The sequence below is a fragment of the Vigna unguiculata genome, chromosome 6, assembly GCF_004118075.2.
Source record: "Vigna unguiculata cultivar IT97K-499-35 chromosome 6, ASM411807v1, whole genome shotgun sequence".
Classification (NCBI taxonomy): Eukaryota; Viridiplantae; Streptophyta; class Magnoliopsida; order Fabales; family Fabaceae; genus Vigna; species Vigna unguiculata.
Genome location: NC_040284.1, coordinates 1,988,451 through 2,012,923, shown reverse-complemented (window position 1 = coordinate 2,012,923; position 24,473 = coordinate 1,988,451). Strand labels below are relative to the sequence as shown.

General features: G+C 32.7%; 1 protein-coding gene across 12 annotated transcripts; it reads right to left on the bottom strand.

Moving 5' to 3' along the window:
- Positions 1-13,044: 13,044 nt before the first annotated feature.
- Positions 13,045-23,781, bottom strand: LOC114187212 (radial spoke head 10 homolog B-like). 12 transcript variants are annotated; one of them, XR_003605205.1, is made up of 6 exons: positions 22,731-23,781; positions 20,882-20,932; positions 19,924-20,185; positions 17,876-17,957; positions 17,009-17,160; positions 13,705-14,216 (listed from the first exon to the last, which is right to left on the bottom strand). XR_003605205.1 is itself a non-coding variant. In XM_028075397.1 (5 exons), exons 1-4 carry the CDS (start codon positions 23,624-23,626, stop codon positions 17,943-17,945), a joined length of 1,224 nt encoding a protein of 407 aa, XP_027931198.1. In that variant the 5' UTR covers positions 23,627-23,781; the 3' UTR covers positions 13,705-14,216; positions 17,940-17,942. The 12 variants fall into 12 exon arrangements, 3 of the variants coding, with proteins under 3 accessions (XP_027931198.1, XP_027931196.1, XP_027931199.1); XR_003605206.1 differs by having other exon boundaries at positions 17,009-17,134; XR_003605208.1 differs by having other exon boundaries at positions 17,009-17,134; positions 17,912-17,957.
- Between the last annotated feature and the right edge of the window lie 692 nt (positions 23,782-24,473).

Here is a 24,473-nt window from a genome sequence, read left to right as displayed (position 1 = left end):
TATAATAAATAATATTTTGTTTATGGTACTATAGGTGCGAATTGTGCATAGGTGCGAAAGCAAGTACATTGTTGAAGTAAAAAAATGTACTCAAAGACACCCACTGTAAGCAGATTCAGGCAACACCATTTAGATGGTGTTTGGAGGTGGACAATGCGTTGGAAATAAATTGTCCTTTGTTGAAGGAAGTTTTGCGTAGATGGGTTCCACAAGGGGAATACATTCGTGTAGGTCAACATTTGGTGGGGTTATCAGTTTATGATGTTTGTATATGCCTAGGTCTTAGTATGGTTGGTAAATGTGTTGAATTTGATGTTGATGTAAGTGGGGTAGTAGGTTCACTGTTCGAGAAGAAACCAATCACCTTGCGAGACATAATTAACAAGATTAAGAACTTAGTGGTTAGTGCAAAAGAGGAAACCACTCTTGGTTGACAAAATGGATCCTTGGGAGGCTCTTGTTGTTGATGATTTTGTTTTGAAAGAATTTTTGGAATGGTGCAACGTCAACACCACTTTCATCCCTGGCCTTGCTAGACATGCCCAAGTTGTTTTGCTTAACAAAGAGTTAAATGAAACACATAATACACAAGTTTTTGAACAACATGGTTGTTGCCAGTCATGCACGAGATTTCTATACCAAGGGATGGACATGGGCAGAAAAGTTCATCAAACACCACGGTTAGCATGTTTTTCCTTACTGTAAAACCACTACTACTGAAGTTTTTATGACAGAATTTTAATTAATTAAAATCACATAATTTCCAGGTTTAGTTGACGACGGAAACATTAAAAATATAACTCCACTATCAAAGAGAAAATCAATGAATAGATTGCCTTTTGTGGCTTGTGTTGTCAAAGAATGCAAACCAAACGACCTTGGGGACATGCTCATTACTATTAAGGTTATTTTTGATTTAGTGATTTTGGTGCAGTCCATTATTTACTTATCGCTTATGTGGAAAATGTCTATGTCAGGACCCAACTGATACAACCAAGGGAAGCCTACACAATAAAGTTCTATCGGATCGTGAGTTTGGTAGTGACATTGGTGTTGGCTCTGTATAGTTGTTGAAAGAAGTAATTAAACTATGAAATTATGTCTCTTTATTGTTTTTCCTCTTCATCTACAATTACTCATAAAACTTTATGAATTTTCATTGAATAGGTTGTCATATTCAGACCTTTTGGGTACCTCAACATCACACTTAGGAACATTGTTAAGGCAAATAACTAATCTTCAAAGAATTATATATTTTCTTTATTTCATAGCATGTTTTCAAGTCACACAATATAATAATTTATGACATGAATAGGTTTTCAAGTATGATATAAGTCATCCAACAGAAGAAGAAGTTAAAACTTCTATGCTTGTGGCGCGACTTAACTATGTTGTCAAACAAAACGTGGAAGCCAATGCCCAGACTAGTATAAATTCCCATTTGAACGCAAATGTTGTCAAACACTACTAATGTGGAGGATATACTGCAGAGGATGGTTCCTCCATCCACCAATATTCCATGTTTTGAGGTTGGAGAGAGCTCCAAAGTTGAATCTTCTGTTCTGGATAATATATCACTAACGTAACTCATGACTGTTTAATGTCTTTAATTTTTATGCTATTTATTTTTAACTTTTGTGTTTCTGTTGTTAATTTTAATTTTCATGACACTACGTGTTTGGAAGGATCTACTACATGTATGATATTAAACTTATTTTGTGCACTTTGGTATTCATGTAATTCACTCACTTCAACAACAAACGTTGATGATCTTAGTCAACACCTCCTACAGGGCATTGATTTCAACTCAAGAAATATTATATGGTAATCTATGTACTATTAACTGTTAACCACCGATAAAGATTTTACACACCCTCAAAATTTTGAATGTATGAAAAGGGTTTCAATATGGACCTCACTTACAATCAACCACATAAATTGAATAAAATATAATGTAGGATATTGTCCATGATGGACCTGTGGGAAAATTATGGTACAAGTGGAACATTACATACATGTCAACTATCACAATAATAAATGTTTACCAATCAAGTATTAAGTGCTGACCTACACTAAACATTTTGCACACCTTCAAAATTCGTGGTCTCTACTAAGCCCACTATCTTTTAATTAATAAAACTTACTAACATATATTCTACGAATAAAAACCATACCAAACTAGGTGTGTGATAATTGATAAAAGAGGAAAAACATCATAACTCTGATAATTTTAAGTATTGACCATTGCACTATTAAGTGTTGATCTACGCTTCACATTTTGTGCACACTCATAAACTAAGGTATTTGGGTAAGGGTGTCAATAAGTAGTCCCTATTTAATGAAACATAACACCTTAATTGTGTATATGAAACATATTGAACATCAACAAACTCCGTGTGGGATAATTCATCCACAACTCCAACATGATATTCTTCTTGTCTCTATTAAAATTATATGATGACTCAAGAACTATTAAGTAGTGACCTGGTCCAAAAAATTTGCACATGTAGAAAAAATCTGGTATGAGATTAGAGTAAACTATTTTGAAGAACATCAATTTTGGTATGGGTTATTTGGTTCACAAGTCCTACATCACATATTATATATTAACCCGGTGTGTTATAATTGGTAAAACATGAAAGACATGATAACTCTCAGATATTTAAATGTAGATCAATGATATATTAAGTGTTGATCTGTGAACAACATCTTAGACATAATTACTTATTTGTGATCTGTGTGGTAACCAATATTACTAAATTTATGACCACATACATATTGATTGTTTACCTACTATAAATTTTATTTGCACTCAATGAAAATTAGGATGAACAACATTCAGCTATAACTTCACATAAACCACTCAAAATTTCATAAATTAATCAGTAAGCCAAACAAAAAATCTGAGAGTAAATCACTTCCACAAAGTCTACACATAAAAAATACCAAAGTTAGCAATATAAATCCTAACTATAACAAACATAAATTATCTAAATCAACTACTTATGGCGCTTCCTCCTACTATATGTTGCAAAAGGAGTTCTTATTGCAAAACTCTTGACACGCATCTGAGGACCATCCCTTCGTCACACATACATGTTGTTCTGTTCGGATTCTTGTGCTTCCTAATTTGGAAAATGTACTTCTTCGACATGAACCCTCTCACCAGAATCGCCAAATTCAATAAAGCCCTTGAGGTGGTTGGCATTAGGTGTATGCAAATCACCAACACTTGGTTCACCAAACTCAGAAAACTTCAGTTTGCCCTCGTGCTGCTGCCGTTGGTTCTTCCTCTCAATCATCATTGCATTCAAGTCTAAAAGTTCTTTTTACAATTCCCCTTGCACACTTTCTTGATGTTCAACAACTTTAATTAAGTCAACTATTTTACTACCCTTATTTCGACGTCCATATACCTCAAAACCTTCTTTAACGAAGGAATTGGTCAACTCTTCTACAGAGACAACAACATCTGCAACAACCTGCAACAATTCACAACAACCATCAATAAGTATAGATGACACATTTCAAAAATAAATAAAACCGTATAAAAAAAACCTAACTTACAGTGTTATTTGTCAAACTCCTTTTAATTAGATTGTCTCGTGCTTTCATTTCCATCCAATGCAAGATTCTGGGAAACTTGGTCGTGCGCTGACAATCCTTTAAATTCGGAATCAAAAAATGGTCAAAAGACCATAACTGCCACAATTGTAATCAAAATCAGTCAAAACTCATAACCAAATATTTTAAAGTCATCAAACGAGTTTGAAATTAATTTAACATACACTACCTGTAACAAATAAACATATACAGCTACATGGAAGTGTTTGGTACTTTATTTCAACTTCAAGAACAATTTAGCTTCACAAATACTCCCAACCAAATACTCAATACACCACTCGACCCCAATTAAATTTCCCAATACTACCAAGGTCATCAACAATGTTGAACAAAATAGAAAAAAACGGTTCCACTACGATTGGGCAACAAAAACTCAGAAATTGCTAACAAAACATAAAGCTTACCAAAATCATCTAAACAAAGCTCTTTAATATGTTTTAAAATGTAATCATATACCATTTCGATATGAACAAGTTTGGTAGTTCCAAATAAATTCTTTGAATCACTATTTAACCCTTCCTTATTTAAATCAATGTTCTCACCAACCACCCTTAAACCTAGACCAAGACATACATCTAAATAGGTAAATCCAACAAATTTTGTACTCATGTGAAACCCCCCAACCTTTCCACCCACCTACTAATTAATGGACTCAAAAGATTCCTAGATATTTTCACAGACTCTTTCAACTCAACCAACCATCCAAATGGTGTTCCACAAATAAATGACTTTTGTTCCTCTGTTAACTTCTTATTCAAACTACCAATCAATTTTGTCCGACATGAATGCCTAAAACAAATATGGAACAATAAAAAAAAATACAGTTATGTCATTTTTATCATAACAAATTTCAAAATAAATTGAATTCCAAAATATATCATACTTTGCAGTCAACACTGAAATCACTTCCCTCACTGACTGCACTCATATTTATCACATGAATACATCACTCAGGTAAGCACAATGTCAGCACTTAGACTTACTTCAACGTAATTCTTCTCACTTTGAACAACTACCACTCGTGAACAAAACACTTATCACATAATCACTTAATGCAGCAAAGGTCATCACTTGTGTGCACATAAGTCATCACCAACAAATCAGACATGTTTAATCCGCTTGGGTATGAAACTGCATGAAAGAAATAATTACAAATCAACACATATTACCCATACTTAATCACCCCATCATCAAATATTGACTGGTATGACATGAAAGATCAAAAAATTGAGTCATACCACATGCTTTCAAAATATTCAACACAGGTAATCAATTGTGAGCAAATAGGTCATCACCAATAAATCATACAAGTGTAATCAACTTGGCTATGAAACCACATCAAAGAGATAATTACAAATCAACTCAGATTATCCAAAGTGAATCACCCCATAAACAAGTATTGACTGGTATAATATGGAAGTTCAAAAAATTGAGTGATACCACATGATTGCAAAATATGCAGTAGAGATTATCACTTGTGTGTACACAAGTCATCACCAACAAATCAAACATGTTTAATCCACTTGTGGATGAAACCACATGAAGGAAATAATTACAAATCAACACAGATTATCCAAAGTGAATCACCCCATAAACAAGTATTGACTGCTATAGTATGAGAGTTCCAAAAATGAAGTGATACCACATGCTTGCAAAAAATGTAGCACAGGTCATCACTTCTGTGCACACATGTCATCACAAAAAAAACAGACAATTTTAATCAACCAATTCAGAAAACTAGTATTCATGCACCTATCAAAGTACTTGGTTCATTAAAAATCATACACACCAAGAAAGACTTCATTAAGATGAAACAAGCATTATTTGTAATAAAAAACTTGTCATTAAAATTTAACAATGAAGATTTCATACCTTGCGGCAAATCACCATACACACCAAGATAGACTCTCAGGACTATGCCACCAAAAACAAAACAAAATCACAGTTCCTTAACTTAAAAACCCAGAATGGTGAAAAAAAAAAGCACCAAAATCACAAAAACAAAAAAAATAACCCAAACCTACCAACCACCGGCTGAATTGAACAACGGAAAACACCAAAAACCCTAACTTCGCGAGGTTTGTCTTTTCCCTTTTTCTTCTTCGATTACAGTGTTATGGTAATTCACCTGCACAAGATAGATGTTAATTTTGCCTTTAAAGAATAACTTAAACGACTATGCCACCAAACACAAAACAAAATCTTAGTTCCTTAACCAAAAAACCCACAACGGCGATTTCACAAAAAAACCACAAAAGTGTTGGTGTATTACAGAAATGCAAAAAAAAAACCAGACCTACGAACCACGACGTTGAATTGAACAATGAAAAACAACAAAAACCTTAACTTCGTGAGGTTCGTCTTCTCCCTTATTCTTCTTCTTCAATTTCACTACAACACACGCCTTCTCCCTTTTTCTCCTTTCTTCGTTTTTGTTGGCTCTGCGCAAAGAAAACCTATTTCTCACCCCTTCAATTTTCACGCCCACACCCACTGTCCATAACGTCTTTCTACAAAAGAAGTTTTAATTAAAAAAATAAAAGCCACGTCTTCATCTAAAATGGTTTTATAAACTTAATTTTAATTTAAAAAATAAAAGCCACCTACGCATGCCACCTCATGGAGTCAAAAAAGGGGTCAGAATATGGAGTTAGTTTATCATTTTCCTTTTATATTGTGTGTTAAGTTAATAGTGTAATGACTAGAACAAGGAAATAGAGTTGGATCGGTTATATGCATTATGTGATTTTTTGTTCTAGGAATATGTGATTTGATAAAGGAGTTGTGAGTTAGTTTGAATGATTAATTCTTGAGAATTAATTATTGATTATTTGTTATGAAATTTTTGGATGTCCATTGAGTTGCTAGTAGTTACCTATGATTGATTGCTATTGATGTTATCATTAGTAATGTAACGATTAAGTTGTATCCCTTTGGTTGTCTTTTGTATCTATAAATAGGGACTTCTTCTATTGATAAAGTACACACAGAAAATCAGTCTCTACTCTCTATTCTCTTTCTCTCATTTATTTTATAAAACGTTATCAGCACAAAGGCTATACAACTGAGTTAAAAGAGACATTTTCTCTTTAAGGACAATGCTTTGCGTACCTTAGTTCAGGCTATTTCTAATCCTTTGCTTATTGACAATTTTTCTTATATTCTTCTTTTTTGTGATAAAAATATTATTTGGCTTTATCAATTTTCATATTTGTCTTATTATTATTATTATTGTCTATATTAATTTTACAGTTTCATAAATAAAATTTGATTATCATCAATATTTTATGAGTCGGTTTTAAACAAGTCAAATCTTACAAAATTTTATTTTGTGACTTTTGATATTACAAGGAAAAATTACTCATCTTCTTGAGTATTAAAGGTTGAAATACATCTAGATGCAATGAGTCTTAATGATACTCTAAACAAAGGTGGAAATAAAGCATTTGAATGTCTTCTTATGGCCACAAAAAACAATGAGTTTTAATAAAATAAAAAATCATGAGACCAGATTGATTATGCTTCATTCCTAGAAGTGAATGCAACAACATCCATGAGACTAAATTGGTTATGATTTGTTCCCAGAAGTGAATATAGCAACATTTAATTCATATTTTCATGGTCATAAAGGAAATTTCAAAGAGGCATTTTGTCATTTGAAGTGAAACAATAATGTGAAAAAAGGAAAAGAAAAGATGAAAATAATGACAAATAATATGACAATATAATTTATCATTGCGGTGGTAAAGGCCATTTGGGTCATGTCTTACATCAAAACATCCTAAAAATAGGGAGAAGAACATAGAAACACACTTTGTGTTTATAAAGATGATGATTTTGATTTTGGCCATATAGATGTCACTCATCTTGATATTATTATTTTTCTTTGCTAAAGTAAATGAAATGGAAGATGGAAACATTAATCACCTCATTGGTAGAGATGGCAAATAAACTCGTCCCCGTGGGTATTGCCCGAACCCGTCCCCATTTTGATGGGGAACCCCTGCATTGACTGGGTATGGGTATGGGTATGGGTATGGGGAATCCTCAACTTTTTCAATTGGGGATGGGGATGGGGATGGGGATGGGGATGGGGATGGGGATGTATATATCCCCGCCATAATACCCATCCCCATTTAAATTATTAAAATATTCATAATTAATTAAGTAATCATATATATATATATATACTATTATTTATTTCTTCTAATTATTTGGTTTGTCATGAAACTCATTTGCATCTTCATTATATTTTTCATTTTATCATAACATTTATGTAATTATGTTAAAAAGATGTATGTCAATTAAAAAAAATGTATGTCTCACATTTGAATATTTATATTATTTTTTAATATTTTTATTTATTGTATATTTTCCTTTAATATGAGAAAGTTTAATACTCTCAATTTATGTATTTAATAGCACAAACATTTCGTTTACTAGGTAATATAAAAAAATTCTTTACTTATTATTATTAGTTTTTATTTCATTTGAAAATTTTTTTGTTTTGCTAAAACAATTTTTGTTATTTCTCAACCATTGAGTATATATGTTGACTTTTGAAAAGTTTTCTTAGATATCTAAGGTATTTTTCATCTTATCATATTCTTAATTATACATTTGTTTTTCTTTGTGTTATTTCTTTTAATAGTCTCTCAAATTGTTTCTAAACATTTGTTAATTTTTTTAATATTTTTATTTGTTGTTTATTTTCATTATGTAGAATATTATTTCAATATATTTTATCTAATTATTTTTTATTTTCTAACTCATTACCAATCATACTGTAATTTTTTCACTATAATTGTATAAATAACTTTTATTTCTGCAATATAAAAATTTAATGTAATAGTCATGAATATTTTTTTTATCACCATCCAACATAATTGAAGTTCAAAAGATACAAGATCTATGTTAAAATTTTATTATTATGATTATTATTTATTCTTTGTATCATTTTGATCAAGTGATGTATTATAACTTTTAGGTTAAATTATTCCTTTGGTCCCCATTTTTGTAGCAAAATATCAATTTGGTCCCTCAATTTTTTTTATCTCAATTTGGTCCCTATTTTGGGAAATTTGATGCAATCAAGTCCTTTCCGTTAGTGGTGTAGTAACGGTGTTAAATGGGTTGTCATGTCTCGGTTTCTGGATTTTTTGATTTTTTGATTTTTTTTCTTTGAATTTTTTTATTTATTTTTTTAAAATCTTTAAAAAAATTAAAAAATTTGCCACGTGTCAAGCTGACATCATACCACGTGGAAGTGATAGTGCCACGTGTCAATATTATGCTAGGTGACATTTAACTATTCTCAATTCTGTTCCAGTATTTTAATTTTTGTCTCAATTTAGTCCCAATTTTTTTAAAAAATTGTGCAATTTTGTCCCTCTCCAAATTTAAACACAATTTAATTTCTATATAAATGTGTAGAAATATTTCTATAAAAATTGATATTTCAAGTAAATATTTTTAACAAGATTAAGTTTATTTTAATTTATATTTTACATTAAACTTTATTTAAAATTGTTTTAAAGTTGTTAATAGAGAATAATGCTAATAACAAAAAAAATCATAAATTATATTGATATTTTATTACATCATACTTTAATATTGTTTTTTATTTGAATTTTATTTTAAATAATTGCATATTTTTAAAATGTGTAAAATTCAATAATTTCTATACAAATGTTTTAGTTGGTGTCAAAAGAATAATTATATAAATTTAAGATAATTAACTAGTTTATGTAACAAAAAAAACAAATAAATTTAAAATTTGAAAACAATTTTAAGTAAAATTGAATGTGAAACAAATTTAAATAAACTTTGTTTTGTTGAAAATATATAATAAAAATATCAATTTGAATAAAAAAATCAAATTTAATAAAAATATTTGTATAACATTTATATAAAAGTTAAATTTTGTTTCAATTTGGAAGGTGACGAAATTGTATAATTTTTACAAAAATTGAGACTAAATTGAGAAAAAAATTAAAATGGAGGGATCAAATTGAGAATGAGAAAATGACACCTGGCATAATTGTGACACATGGCATTGTCACGGCCACGTGGCACGATGTCAGCTTGACACGTGCCAAATTTTTAATTTTTTAAAAGGTTTTAAAAAAATAAATAAAAAAAAATTCAAAAAATTAAAAATTAAAAAAAATCTAGAAACTGACACATGGCACATCATTTAACACCGTTACTACACCACTAACGAAAAGAACTTGATTGCATCAAATTTCCTAAAATTGGGACCAAATTGAGATAAAAAAAATTGAGGGACCAAATTGATATTTTGCTACGAAAATGGGGACCAAAGGAATAATTTAACCTAACTTTTATTAGTGTATAAAAAAAAATTCATTAGAATTTAAAAGATTGAAGTAAACAAACATATAAAATATATTTTAATTTGAATATTTGTTTTCTTTTTATATTTTTAAATTTTATCAACTAGGTTTCATTAATGTTTGCAAATTTAATATATGTTTTGGTTCTCATGAAATTTTATTTGGTATTATAATCTAAAATGTAAATAATTATAATTTATTTTAAACTTTTATTATGATTATTAATTGTTATTTGTATCATTTTGATCAAATGATGTATTGTAACTTTTATTAGTGTATAAAAAAGATATTCATTAGAATGTAAAAGATTGAAGTAAACAAACATTTAAAATATATTTTAATTTGAATATTTATTTTCCTTTTATATTTTTTTTTAAATATTTTTAAATTTTATCAACTATGTTTCATTAATATTTGCATATTTAATAAATATTTTGGTTCTCATGAAAGTTTATTTGATATTATAATCTAAAATGTAAACAATTATAATTTATTTTAAAGTATTTGATATTGAAGAAACAAACAATCATCCTGCTAATATTGAATATTTGATAATATTATGTTTCCCTTACCATAACTTTTTTTTATTTTATAAAAATTAATTAAAATTAATATTGAAGTAGTAAGAAAACGGGTATGGGTATGAGATTATACCCGTTACCCGGTGGGGATGGGGATAAGACAAAAGTTTGATACCCGTTGGATTTGGGTATGAGGACGGGGATGAATTTTTTTTACGGGAATGGGCATGGAATAGCGAAACCCGTCCCCGCCCCGCCCCGTTGCCATCCCTACCATTGGTGATGGAAGTATTAAGAATTTGTTTTTTATAAAATGATAGAAGAAGTTTCTATGTGACAGTATAAAATAAATTTTTATATATTAAATTATTTTTATTATAATTTAATTAATTTAAGGTGAATTCTCTATGGTATTATTACTATATAAAATATGCATGTTTGATGTTGGTTATGTATAAGTGAGAAGAATCAAATTTTCTTTTATATTATGAAATCTATATGTGAAATAAGTGTATAATGAACATTTATTATATTATTATTATTATTATTTTATAAACTTTATCCTAATAAACTATTTAAAAATAAAAAGAATTCAATTTATAAGTAATTGAAATGTTATATTTTAATTTCTTAAAATTCCTAAAATCTCTTGCCATATTCATGTTGTTAAGTCTTTGGTTCTCTTTTTATTGCATTGGCATTGAAATTATTCTTATAATTTCTTAGTGTCTCTCATTTTAGTACACCTTCGCAAGTTGAGTGTTGCATGGTAGAAGAAGAAAGCCATTAGAGGAAAGGGCTATGGGTTACAACTTCTAATAAAGAACATGTGTTCCCCATTAGCCACATTTGGTTGTATTTTCCTTATTCCAATACTCTCTTCCTTATTCGCTGACATAGCTTTTATTCCTCCCTTTCTCTCCATTCTCCTATTTCGATATGCTAGATTAGCCTGGTTAGTTAGTCAAAATTTATTTACATTACATGTGTGTTGTCTTCATTGAATTATGTAATCAACTATGATCATTATATAATCATTTTGTCTATGTTTGAAAAAATAATTCACTTAATTGACTATGTGCATGCATCTAGTACATAATAAAAGAACTAGTGAGGAATCATTAATTGATTTCATTTTTGTGCATAAACTGTACTTGCGTTTGCCTCTTATTTTGACTACATCTGGTACATAGTTTTTGAAATCAATTTTCAATCTCTTTTATTTCACAAATTATGTTTATTTCAAGTCATGGGAAAACCCACACCAGACACCCATCGTTGAAGTGCACATTCCCTTCTCAGCCAATCCAATTTCATACTGAAAGACCTTGTCAAGTATTCACTGATTCGATTTATGTGCAAAAATTTCAATTATGTTTGCCACTTATTTAGACTACATTTTCTAAATAGTTTTTCAAATCAATTTTCAATCCTTTTATTTCACAAACCATGTTCATTTCAAGTCATGGGGAAACCCAAATCAAACACTTAGTTGAAACTAGCATACATCTAATGAGTTAGGGTTATTTAAGACCCAAATACAAATAGAACCCTAAAACTATGAAATAGGATACATTCAATGAAATAAAACACACAAAAACAGATAAAAACAAGATATACGAAAACCCTAAACTTAACGAAAAAGAACATGACTTTGAAAATAACAAAATGAAGAAAGAACGAAAACTTATTTACAATCCTTCAAAGTGGAACCCTGGAGGAACGAAAACGTCACATACACTCGTCAACAATGAATAAACAACAACAGACTAAGGCACAACCCAAAAAACACATAAAACACTGGAAGCAATGTGCGAAAGAGAAATGGACAAAGAACAATGTTTGCATTATAGGGGTGAGAAGGAGAAGCAGCACAAGATTACAAAGAGTGTTGAGGAAAATAAGAGACAAAAACTAGAAAAAAGTGTGAAACAAAGCTATAGAAGTTTCAGAAGTGAAAATGAGGTGAGAGAGAAATATGCCCTTTTGAAGCCCGGGTGAAAAAATTTAAACAAAATTAAGAAATAAAAGACAATAGAGGAACCACGTCAATTTGTCAAAAGTTTGTCAAATTTTTCTTTTCAAAATATCATTTCTCATTAGTTTTGTCTTTTTAGGTTTATACTTATTTAAGAGGCAAAACGTCTAGTCAATACTTTATTTTTCTTCTTTCCCCTTTCTTAAACAAAAGAATTCATCTTCTGTTCAACTATTTCTCATCTGCTGTTCTATCAAAAATCATACTTCAAGCGAACAATGTGTAAACCAATAAAATGAGAAAGAATAAAAAGACAATGGCTATGTTGATTCATGATCAAACCTACAAATAATATATATCGCCTTAATGGTGTTCATAATTTAAAACTCAATTGTTTTTACAAAATTCAAACAATTATACACAAAAGTCATGTTATTGTAACAGTAAGAATTTAAAAATTTAAAATATGTTGATGATTATGATGATGGTATGTTTCAGACACCTTGCGACCCATTCAATTATCAGCAACAGCAATGAACATTGATATACACGTCTATTTGATACCTTAGAAGGAGAGAGGATAATATAATGAAGTATTTGAAATAATACAATATTCATGCATGGTGTCTGCTATTAATTACTCAGACATGAAAGTTTACATACAATTCTAGTCCATGTTTTTAACTCAGTTTGGCAAAAAGCAACTCGCTGTTGTTATCAGATATGCAAAATCTCTTTCAGAGCCCTTTTCTTCAACTGATAGAAATCACTTCTAACACTTTCCATTGACTAAAAGTAACTCTATTCAACAAGATTTCTTTCTCAACTTTTACAAATTCAATTCCATCGAACCCCAAAACCAAACGGGCACTTAGCATTTGAAGGCACAGAAATCAATTTCACAGCTCTAACAAATTATAGTTGTTACCAGCTTTTCTCACATGCTCTACCAGTTCCACTGAATAAAGATGCAACCTAATCAATAAATAAAGAGCATTGTTTTCAGTTAACATCAAAGGTGAAGCATTAGAGTAGGAAAAGCAAAACATCACACCCAAAACACTTTAAGCTAATCATGCTTTCAACCTTTACTCCAAGCCGAATTATTGATACAAAATATAAACACTTTTACGATTTAAAATTACAAAACTCAACCAATGGAGAACTCTAGGTAAGCAGGTAACAAAAAACATATATCATTCCAAAGTCAGATAAAGCAAAGATATCAAGCAGGGAAAATAGAAGATTTTGTGCTAGATGTTTCTCCTTATTTTACCAAGTGATATTACAACAGTAGCCGGGTTGAGGTTTCACCCGCATACCAAAGCATTTACATCTACATAAATTTACATGTAGGCAAAGGAAAAAAAAAAAATATATATATATATATATATGTAGATTTTTACCAAGTGGAAGCCATCACCCTTTCTCCCTCTATACAAGACTTAAGGCAGAGGATAATAAATCTGCTTGCTCTCAGCCTGTGGTGATGATGGCAGTGTAAATGGTGCACTTTAAAATATCGACCTCTCCCAACAATCTCGTGCATCTTTACTGTAACAAAAGTTGCAGCTGATACCCTCACACGATGGAGATTGGGTGCATTTGATTTTGCACAGCCTTGACAGAAGCTACTCTAGCTGCATTGGCTGCTCTGTTAGCAGCTGCTACTGCTCTATTCACTCTTTCATCTACCTTGGCCACATCATAGGCCTTCTCAGCTGCTCTTCTTGCTTCCTGTTTGTTCACAAACAAACACATTATTAACGATGAAAGCTCATGATGCAAACAAACTGTATGCAGTTAATTTTGCACTTTTTTCCTTCTATTTAAATGAACTAATTTGATACATATAAAAGACAATGTTTAAGTCTCTGACATTCTCTCAGCTTTTTGTCCATATGGAAAAATTGTAGACAACCAGAACTTTAGACAGAACGAGTGGCACCTCATTAATTATTGAATAAATGGGGAACTTTTACCACATTATGCTATTCAACAACGCATGAATGTAGGAGAAATCTGTGGAAATTCTGGCTAATTTTTCCTGTGTGTAACACTACATTTTTTATTGGAATTTCAGTTTAAAAGGAACTCATTCATATGCAGATAAGAAACCAAACATGGAGACAGAAATACAACGAAAGAAACCATTATAACAAATTTTTAGATTCAGTAATAAAAAATTACAAGAAGCATGAGATACAGGACAGTAACTCAAATCATAAGAACGCATCACAAAAACATTCCACATAAAAAAGATACTGTAAATTTTTTTCCTTCAAGAGACGCTTAAATTATCATCCCTCCCCTCTTATTTTAAATACATACATTCCCCACCCTTTAAAGATGAATATAGCTATACTTGAATCTATTTTAATTAAGAGAAAAAATAAACATTTTAGAGCTTTTTGTTTCGCTGTGATTTTTACATGATTGACACTATCAATTTCATGACCTTGGAAGATGAAATAAAAATGTCGATGAAATTTCAAAGCCAATAATAGCGCTATATAAAACTCCATTTAACCTTCTAAAATACTAAGTTGATGATAGACTTTCATAGTTAATTGCCGGTGATAACAGTTATGAAAAAAATACCAAAAATTTTATCGGGAGGCGCATTTGTAACTATTAAATATTGAGAAAAACTGTATAAGGTTAATCTCCCTTGTGTTTAAAATACACATAGGGTGAGTATATTTATAATAAAGAGTGATACAAGTATATATGGCAACCAAACATAAATATGGTAAATAGAAGACATTATTACAAACAATATCAACAATATCTACCAATATCAAATAATGTTTGTTTCCCTAATAAATAATAAACACTATATTTCACTAATTAACATAAAACGCAATATATCTAACAACCCCCTCAAGTTTGTGCATATATGTCATATCTACCAAGCTTGTTATAAATATAATCAATTCTTGATCCCCTTAAAGACTTAGTGAAAATATCTACTAACTTATCATTTTATGTTAACGAACTCAATCTTGATGTCTTCAAATACAATCTTTTCTTGAATGAAATGGTAGTTAACCTCAATGTGTTTGGTCCTCTTCTGAAAGACAAGATTAGAACTGATATGAAGAATAGTCTGATTGTCACATATAAGTGTCATTTGAGTAACATATCTAAATTGTAACTCTGGAAGCATTTGCTTAAGCCAAACAAGTTCACAAAAGGTTGAGGTCATATCTCTATGCTCTACTTCTGTACTAGATCTTGCCATAACGCTTTGTTTCTTGCTCTTCCAAGAAATCAAGTTACCATCGATAGGGACACAATACCCGAAAGTAGATCTTCTATCAAAAGGAGATCCTGCCCAATCAATTTTTAAATAGTAAACAACTCTTGCATGGTTATTGGAACCATATAACAAACCTTTTTGTAGGAGATCCTTTAAGGTACTATAATATACGGATGACTACATTCCAATGATCTTGACATGGGAAATTAAGAAATTAGCTCACCACACTACCTACAAAGGAAATGTTAAAACGAGTAGCTATAAGGTAATTTAATTTTCCAACCAATCTTCTATACTGCTCAGGATCTGAAATAGGCTTCCCCTGATTTGGTAGGAGTTTGGTATTAGGATCCATAAGTATGTCAATAGGTTTTGAATTCATCAACCTAGTTTCCTCCAAAATATCCAATACATACTTTCTTTGAAATATAACAATACCATCGTTGGATGGTGCTACCTCAATACCCAAGTAATATCTAAGATTGTCGAGATCCTTGGTCAGAAAGGGGAGGCAAAGGTGTTGTTTCATCTGGGAGATGTCATAGTGGTCATTGCCTGTAAGAAATATGTCATCAACATATACTATCAAGTAGACATATCCAACACTTGAGTGATGGTAAAAGACTAAATGATCTGTCTCACTTCAAGTCATGCCAAATTGTTGAACAACACTGCTAAATTTGTCAAACCAAGCCCAAGGAGACCATTTTAGGCTATATAAGGATTTACGAAGATAAAATACCAATCCAAAAGACTCCCCCTAAGCAACAAATCCAGGAAGATGCTCCATATAAATTTCTTCTCACAAATCTCCATTAAGGAAAGCATTTTCAACATCTAGTTGATAAAGAGGTCATTGTTGAAAAGCAATCATGGATAGAAATAAATGAATAGAAACCATTTTTACCAATGGACAAAAAGTATCACCATAATCCAGTCCAAAAATTTGTGTAGCCTTTGGCTACAAATCAAGCTTTGAGGCGATGAATAGTACCATGAAAACCAACTTTCATAACAAAAATCAACCTACAACCAACAACAGATTTCTCAGATAGTAATGAGATGAGCTCCCACATTCCACTATTCTGAAGAGTACTTAGTTCATTTAGCACGGCCTGACACCAACTAGGATGGGCTAAAACTTCACTGACAGATTAAAGAATGGACACAGAAGAGATAGACGAAAGATAGGTATAAAGAGGTGAAGATAATTTATGGTAACTCAAAGTAATATAATGAGAAGAAAGATTATGAGTAGAACGTATACCTTTACAAAGGGCAATTGGTAGGTGAAACAATTCTCGGAGTCGGAGAAGACATAATAGTTGGCACTTGAAGTGAGTCACTTGGTGGTTGTTGGTGGTTGTTGGGAACAATGTCTTTGACTATAAACCTAAAGAGGTGGTGGAGGATTGGAATCTAACGGTGGATTATGCACAACAGGAAGATCACATATAACAAGAATATTAAAGAAAACTCATCAGAAGAAGGACCCTTAAAGAAAAAAGAAAACTCATTGAAAGTGACATCTGTAGACGCAAAATAACGGTTAAGAGAATGAGAAAAACACTTGTATCCTTTTTGTGATCGAGTAAATCCTAAAAAAATACATTTGCGTGATATAGGTGATAACTTACCAAAACCAAGATCTAAATTATGAACAAAACATGTAGACCCAAAATCTTTTAGAGACAAGGGATGGAGAGGTTCATAAGGAAATAAAATAGAATGAGGAATTTTGTTATCTAAAACCGAAGATGACATACAATTAATAAGATAACATGCAATAAGAATAACATCACCCTAAAAATGTTGAGAAACCTATTCATGGATTAAAAGAATGAAGAGTTGTTTCAATAAGGCATATATTATTGCACTCAGCCACCTTATTTTGTTGAGGTGTATAAACACATGAATTTTTATAGAGAATTGCATGAGAAACCATAAATTGTTTAAAAGAATTTGAAATATATTCACGATTATTATCACTTCACAAAGTTTGAATAGGAAAACCAAACTGAGTTTTAATTTCATAAAAGGTTTGAAAGATATAAAATAACTTAGAGCGATTTTTCATTAAAAATAACCAAATACATCTAGAATAATCATCAATAAAAGTGACAAATATTGAAACCTAAAGTTTTGGTAGAAGGGCAGAGATGATAAAGACCATGAGACTCATATCCGGTGTCAATCACCTGTCACAAACTCCAGTCCTGTAAACAAACAAAAGTTTTGGTAAAAGAAATAACAAAATCAAAAGTACTAGTTAGACGACTAATGGATAATAAATTAAAAGGGGAACTCGAGACATAAAAAACATTATCAATGGATAAAAAAGGAAAAAGGTCAACAGTCCCAACACCAGGAACTAAAACCCTAAACCCATTAGCCATTGTAACAGAAGGTAAATTATCCAGAGAGAATAAAAAGGAAAACAAAGATTTGTTACTAGTAGTGTGATCAGATGAAGGAGGATCCACAATAGATGATTGTGAGGGAGGATCAATCTGAGCAACCGTAGCAGAACAAGGAGGATAACCATGTAATGCATAACACCTGTCAATTTTGTGGCCTAGCCTGGCACAATGGTCACACTTGGGACGGCCTTTGCCTGGTTTGCGAGAGCGATTGCAATCATCGCGTTGAGATGTCAAAGTCGAGGAATCATCGGCAAAAAACAGGTGGATCACTAAGGAGTTTACATGGCACATACAAAATGGTGGAACAAGTAGAAGTAAAATTGGATATAACAGGGGAACCTAAAATCTGATCATGAACATGGGAATATTTACCAACAAGTTCGTGTAAAGTCAAAACCATGAAGAACTTTGACCGTTGTTCTAATTCTTGGGCAGAACTAGAGGAAGGAGGTAATAAGTCATTCAATTCATGAAGAAGAACATGCATCTTACCCTAATAATCAGCCATAAGGTCTTGATTTCGAGGAGGAACTACATGAAAAAGGTTGTTACAAATACCATAAAGATGTTGAGTATCATTGGTATATAATAATTTAGCCTGCTCCCAGACTTCAGAACATGTGCCATAGGCACAAAACATTTGTTTTAAAGAAGATTGGTTGGTATTCTTGAAAACCATGTATATATGATATGAGCATCAATTCTCTTCTAATGCGGAAAATCACCAGGAGCAATATTAGTCACTTTTTAAGTAAGATGATCAACATATCCCTAACTCGGAAGCCAAAATTTAATGCCTGATGCCCAAGTCGCATAATTCATGCCATCTAACTTATCAATGGGCAAATGCACATTGATATAGTAATAAAGATTGACAAGTCAAACACAATGTGGTGGCAAAAGAGATTTCAGAATTGCAAGGGACAGCGGAAAACACCATGGAGGAAGACAGAGAAAAACCCTAAAATACAAAGAGGTCTAATTGGATTGAGACTAGATCCAGAAAGAGGATGACGAGGCGATGTCAGTCGCGGCTTTGAACTATTCTTGGAGCGTGGAGGTTGCCTGGCCAAGGCGATCAAAATCACGTGGTCGCCGGTCAGAACTAAGATTCTGAGACAATGACGACTAACGGCAACGACAGCGTTTGCAGTGACAAGGGGGGACAAAAAAAATGCCAAAATAACCTTAAGCTCTAGATACGATGTTAAATATCGAGAAAAACTGTATAAGGTTAATCTCCCTTGTGTCTAAAATACACATAGGGGGAATATATTCATAATAAAGAGTGATACAAGTATATATGGCAACCAAACATAAATATGGTAAATAGAAGATATTGTTACAAACAATATCAACAATATCTACCAATATCAAACAATGTCTATGTTTCCCTAATAAACAATAGACGTTGTGTTTCCCTAATAAACAATAGATGTTGTGTTTCCCTAATTAACATAAAACGCAATATATCTAACAATAACTATTCATAATTGTGTAGGTTTTGTATGTTGAAAATTAGTAAGGCGGTCAAGGGAAGGGAGTGAAGTTTAAGCATCTCTCAAAAGAGAGGATAAAGTAATATACTCAAAAGACTTATACATTCATTTTCCCTTGTCACAAAAATAGAAAAGCACCAACGACAAAATGGAATCCATCCAGACTAATCATTCTAGGCCAATGTCTTTTCTTTAATCATAAATCAGGAAAAACATTAAACAATAACTCAAGGTAAACTAAGTCACAAAGTAGAGTGTACCTGCACTGCATTTAGTACCCTAGAATGATTGACACCAACCGGAGAAACAGGATAGGTGGCACTCTGTGTGCTGGGAATGTCAAGGACTCCATTTTGCCAGTGACCAGACTGGGTTTCTCCACTTCTAAACGTATACATTCCAAGACCTTGCCTTTTGCCATCATGCCAAGATCCTTCATAACAATGACCATTTGCAAAACTATATACTCCATACCCATGCATCTTATCCGCAAAGTATTCACCAGCATATGCATCCCCATTTCTGATAATAGAAATAATATGTTACAACAAACATAAAATACTATTATCGGTGACCAACGAACAAGGAACCAATCAAACCACTACATAATTTAATTCAATGATAATACACCAATGATCCTTAGAAGAGAGGAACCCACACTCAAGGAAAAATCAGAAAAATGAAGAAGATTTCTATACAGTAAAAGCAACTACAAAAACACTAGAGAGGAGAAACAAAATGTAACACCCATAACCCTCTTTACTCCTCGTAGATACTATATAATTAATTACGATCTCACATAATCCCACATGCATGAATTCGCCATCCTTATCATAGTACTTTATCAGTTGCCCATAATCATTAACATTTCACACCTGTCCACTCTCCATAACAAAATTATTCTTATCTCTTCCCATTGCCTGACTTGCCCATTGTTATTTCCACTTGTGACAGTATCCACCAAAGCACTTTGTTCAGAGAACAAACAGTCCATTTTGTTTTTTATTGACTGGTTTCCTTAAGTGGAATAAACAGGGAGATAGAGAGAAAGAGACAAGAAGAAGAAGAAGAAGAAGAAAAGACACCACACTTGTAGCAGCTTGCAAACTTAAACTACGTGTCATCCAAATGGTTGGAATTATTGCTATGTGACCTGAAGATCACATGGACATGTTGTGGAACACCATATAGTTTTAGAATTTGAGAGGTTTAAAGCACCTTTGAAGATACCTATTTCCCTTGGCAGCAGATACCTCTTTCCCTTGTAAACTGAAAGTAGCAATAATGAAGATAAGTCCTAAGAACATGAATACATAGAAATAATTTGTACACTTTAAATTTTTCAGTTTTTCGACTTTATATTGGTTGTCTACTTTATAGACAATTATCTGAACATTCATTCAAATGAATCAAAAAGGACTATAAAATAATAAGGAAATAATGTATTCCCTCAAAATGGTTTTCTTTTACTCTCCCATGGTATTGATCTTTCTTCTATAGAAGGACATGACATTATTCACTAAGGTAATGAAAATGAACTCAAACAATATCATAAAATGCTTTTTGTCGCCTCCTTTACCTTTTATTTTCTATGGAAAATGTCCCCTGTTTTAAACAAACTCGTAGAAGATAACAAATAAAGGAATTATGCCAAACGTGATATCCAGCAGTACTATTTCATTACTGAATTGATTAGTCTACAATCTGTACCCTTCTAATCCATTTGGGTTTTACTGATCCAGGATAATAGAAAAGATTGCTACGATGGTCTTTTTAGACCATGGTCAGAGTAAGAAGCATGCTCGTTTTACCTACTTCACGGTTCATATCCACCAATACTATTTCATTACTGAATTGATTAGTCTACAATCTGTACCCTTCTAATCCATTTGGGTTTTACTGATCCAGGATAATAGAAATGATTGCTACGATGGTCTTTTTAGACCATGATCAGAGTAAGAAGCATGCTCGTTTTACCTACTTCACGGTTCATCTCCCCCACAAACTCAAAATTACTAAGTTACTACTCAGTAGATATTTACTGATTTAAAAAAAAAAATGTAGAGGATAAGAGGGAAGGATTTTCAGACTGATGTCTTGTATTAGATTGGTAGTCATACACCACAAATAAATTTGGCTTTCTATAAAATAGTGGTAGTGGATACAGGTGCTTTTGAACCAAGAGTATGAGTCTCACACCATCCATTCAGAGAAATTTGACCAACTTCATGCCTGCTGCATCTTATCTTTGATTTCAATACTTAACTCCCACTTATTTACTTCCCACTTATTTACTTCCACGCAGCTAGTCAATTGGCAGCCAAATGCCAATGCAGGTGAAATAAACTATCATTATTAGCATAGTATGTTATTGGTATTAGGTCCATTTACAACTTAGTTTCTTCCCGGAAATGGCTAAAGATACACTAAAAATTTACATTCCTAATAGATATAAGAAAAACAATGGCTTTACAATAAGTATATGATATATTATGCTCCACAATTAATACCAATAAGTACACAATAGCATCTCATAAAAACTACGCACAAAATCTTGCCAAAGTTACTCTCAAAGGCTTCACATATACAACAAATAAAACCAAAACAAACCAGCAAGCGATAAGATCACATCCACAAAAGCCGGCACAACACCATTACCATTTGTCAGGGTCCAAACACAGTCGGCTAAACAACAAAACAAAACCCATACATACACACACGGCAATCAAAACATTGTCAAGAAGTAAGAAATTCCCATAATCCACAAACCTAAGAAACCATAGACAAGTAAAAGACCAAACAAACCCCCCCAATCACGTCAAAACACCAGTTACCGCGATTTCAATAAAACATTCACAAACTCGGTTTCACCATGAAATGTTGATTCCGGGTCCAAAATTGATCATAAGTTAAACCAACCTCATACCCAATTTTACTACCGTGTGACTTTCAGAATAAAAACACCTGATCATAAACCATAATCCATAAACCTCGTCACTTCAATCAAAACAACACTCACGCGCACAAACTTCCCCATCAAACCCCACCAACCCAACCATTTCCATACCTAAAATGGTAGTGTCCAAGGCCATGCTTAACGCCCCACTTGAACTCCCCCACGTACCTGCTCCCATCCTCGCACGTGTGCACCCCACAGCCATGGCTCTGCCCACTAGCCCACTGTCCGGCATAAACATCGCCGGTGTAAAACCGATAGACCCCAAACCCGTGGCGGAGCCCCTGGTGGTACTGCCCCCGGTACCTACTCCCCTTGGCCCACGTCTCCACCCCAAAGCCATCGTACTTCCCATCCACCCAATCCCCCTCATACCTTCCACTCATGCTGTAGTAGTAAACCCCACTCCCACAACACTTTCCTCCCCTGAACTCCCCCTCGTAAACGTCGCCGTTAGAATACGCAACCACGGAGAATTGAAACTCGGGCAGGGCAGGCCGGGCCCAGAACACGGGGAGCTTGAGAGCAGGCCGGGCCTTGGGCTTGAGAAAGAGGCGGAGGGAGGGGATTCGGGGCAGGGCGAGGTTGAGCGAGAAGAAGAGCGCGGCGGAGAAGAAAAACGCCGACAGGAAATCGAGGAGGAAGGAGTTCGTAGGGTGGGAGACGAGGAAGTAGAAGAAGGGGAAGGAGAGGAAGAGGAAGAGGCGCACGCGATGACGTAGGCGCCGTCGGAGGGAGACGGCTGAGGAGAGCCACGTGGCGGTTGCGCCGGCGCTTGTGACCGAGGGAGCGGTGGCGTGGCGCGGTTTTGGGAATCTGTGGAGGGTTTGGGATTTGGAGAGAGAGGGTCTTTTGTAGGGGGCGGTAGAGGTTAGGGTTTCGAGGTTGTGGTTGGGAGTTAGGTTCGGGACAGGGTGGGAGTGGTGGTGGTGGTGGAGGGGGTTGAAATCGGAAGAGATGCCGGTGCTTTCTTTTCCGATCTGGAGTTCGGATTTTTTTTGATGCATTACATAAGGGAAAACGTGACTACTTGCTTTCTTCTTCTTCTTCTTACACTTTCACTGTTTCCTTTTATGTTTCTGTTTGCGTATGAGTTTGAGCTTGTTTTGTGTATGATGACTTTTGTGCGAAGAAAATGAGGAGAAGACGAAAGTGATTATGTGGGTGTTTTTCAGTTTTGTTTATCTGTTTCTTTTTTTTTTATATATCTATTTATTCATGTTATAAATATGGTATAAATATATATTTGGTACCCAAACTTTCTCAAAAAGTTCAATTTGGTACCCGAATTATAGGAATGTTCAAATTGTTAGCCAATTTTCTAAAGAGATTCAATTTGGTCATCTCCGTTAAGTTGGAGTTAACACCGTGTCCGTACAGGACATGTGTCAAGCCATGAAATTTTTATTTTTATTTTTTCAAAAAAATTATTTCCTTTTCAAAAAAATTAAAAACTGCCACGTGTTAGTTTATCATCGTGGCACGTGGCAGCTTACAATCATGACATGTGGCAGTGTAATAGTTGTTTTCAATTTAGTACCCTAATTTTAATTTTTGGTTCAATTTAGTACCTAAATTTTTTAAAATGATCCAATTTCGTCATTTACTATTTGAGACCAAATTAGTAAATAAGCTTAATTATAACTTATATAAACATGTTACAATAACTTTTTTCTAATATATACATCAAATCATTTCACCTAAATACTTAAATTATTTTATTTTTTACATTTTAACCTTTGTTATTTTTTATACATGAAATTTTTTACACTTATAAAAAATAAAATAATTTGAATATTTAGGTGTAGTGATTTGATATATAAATTCAAAACAATTATTTTAACATGTTTATAT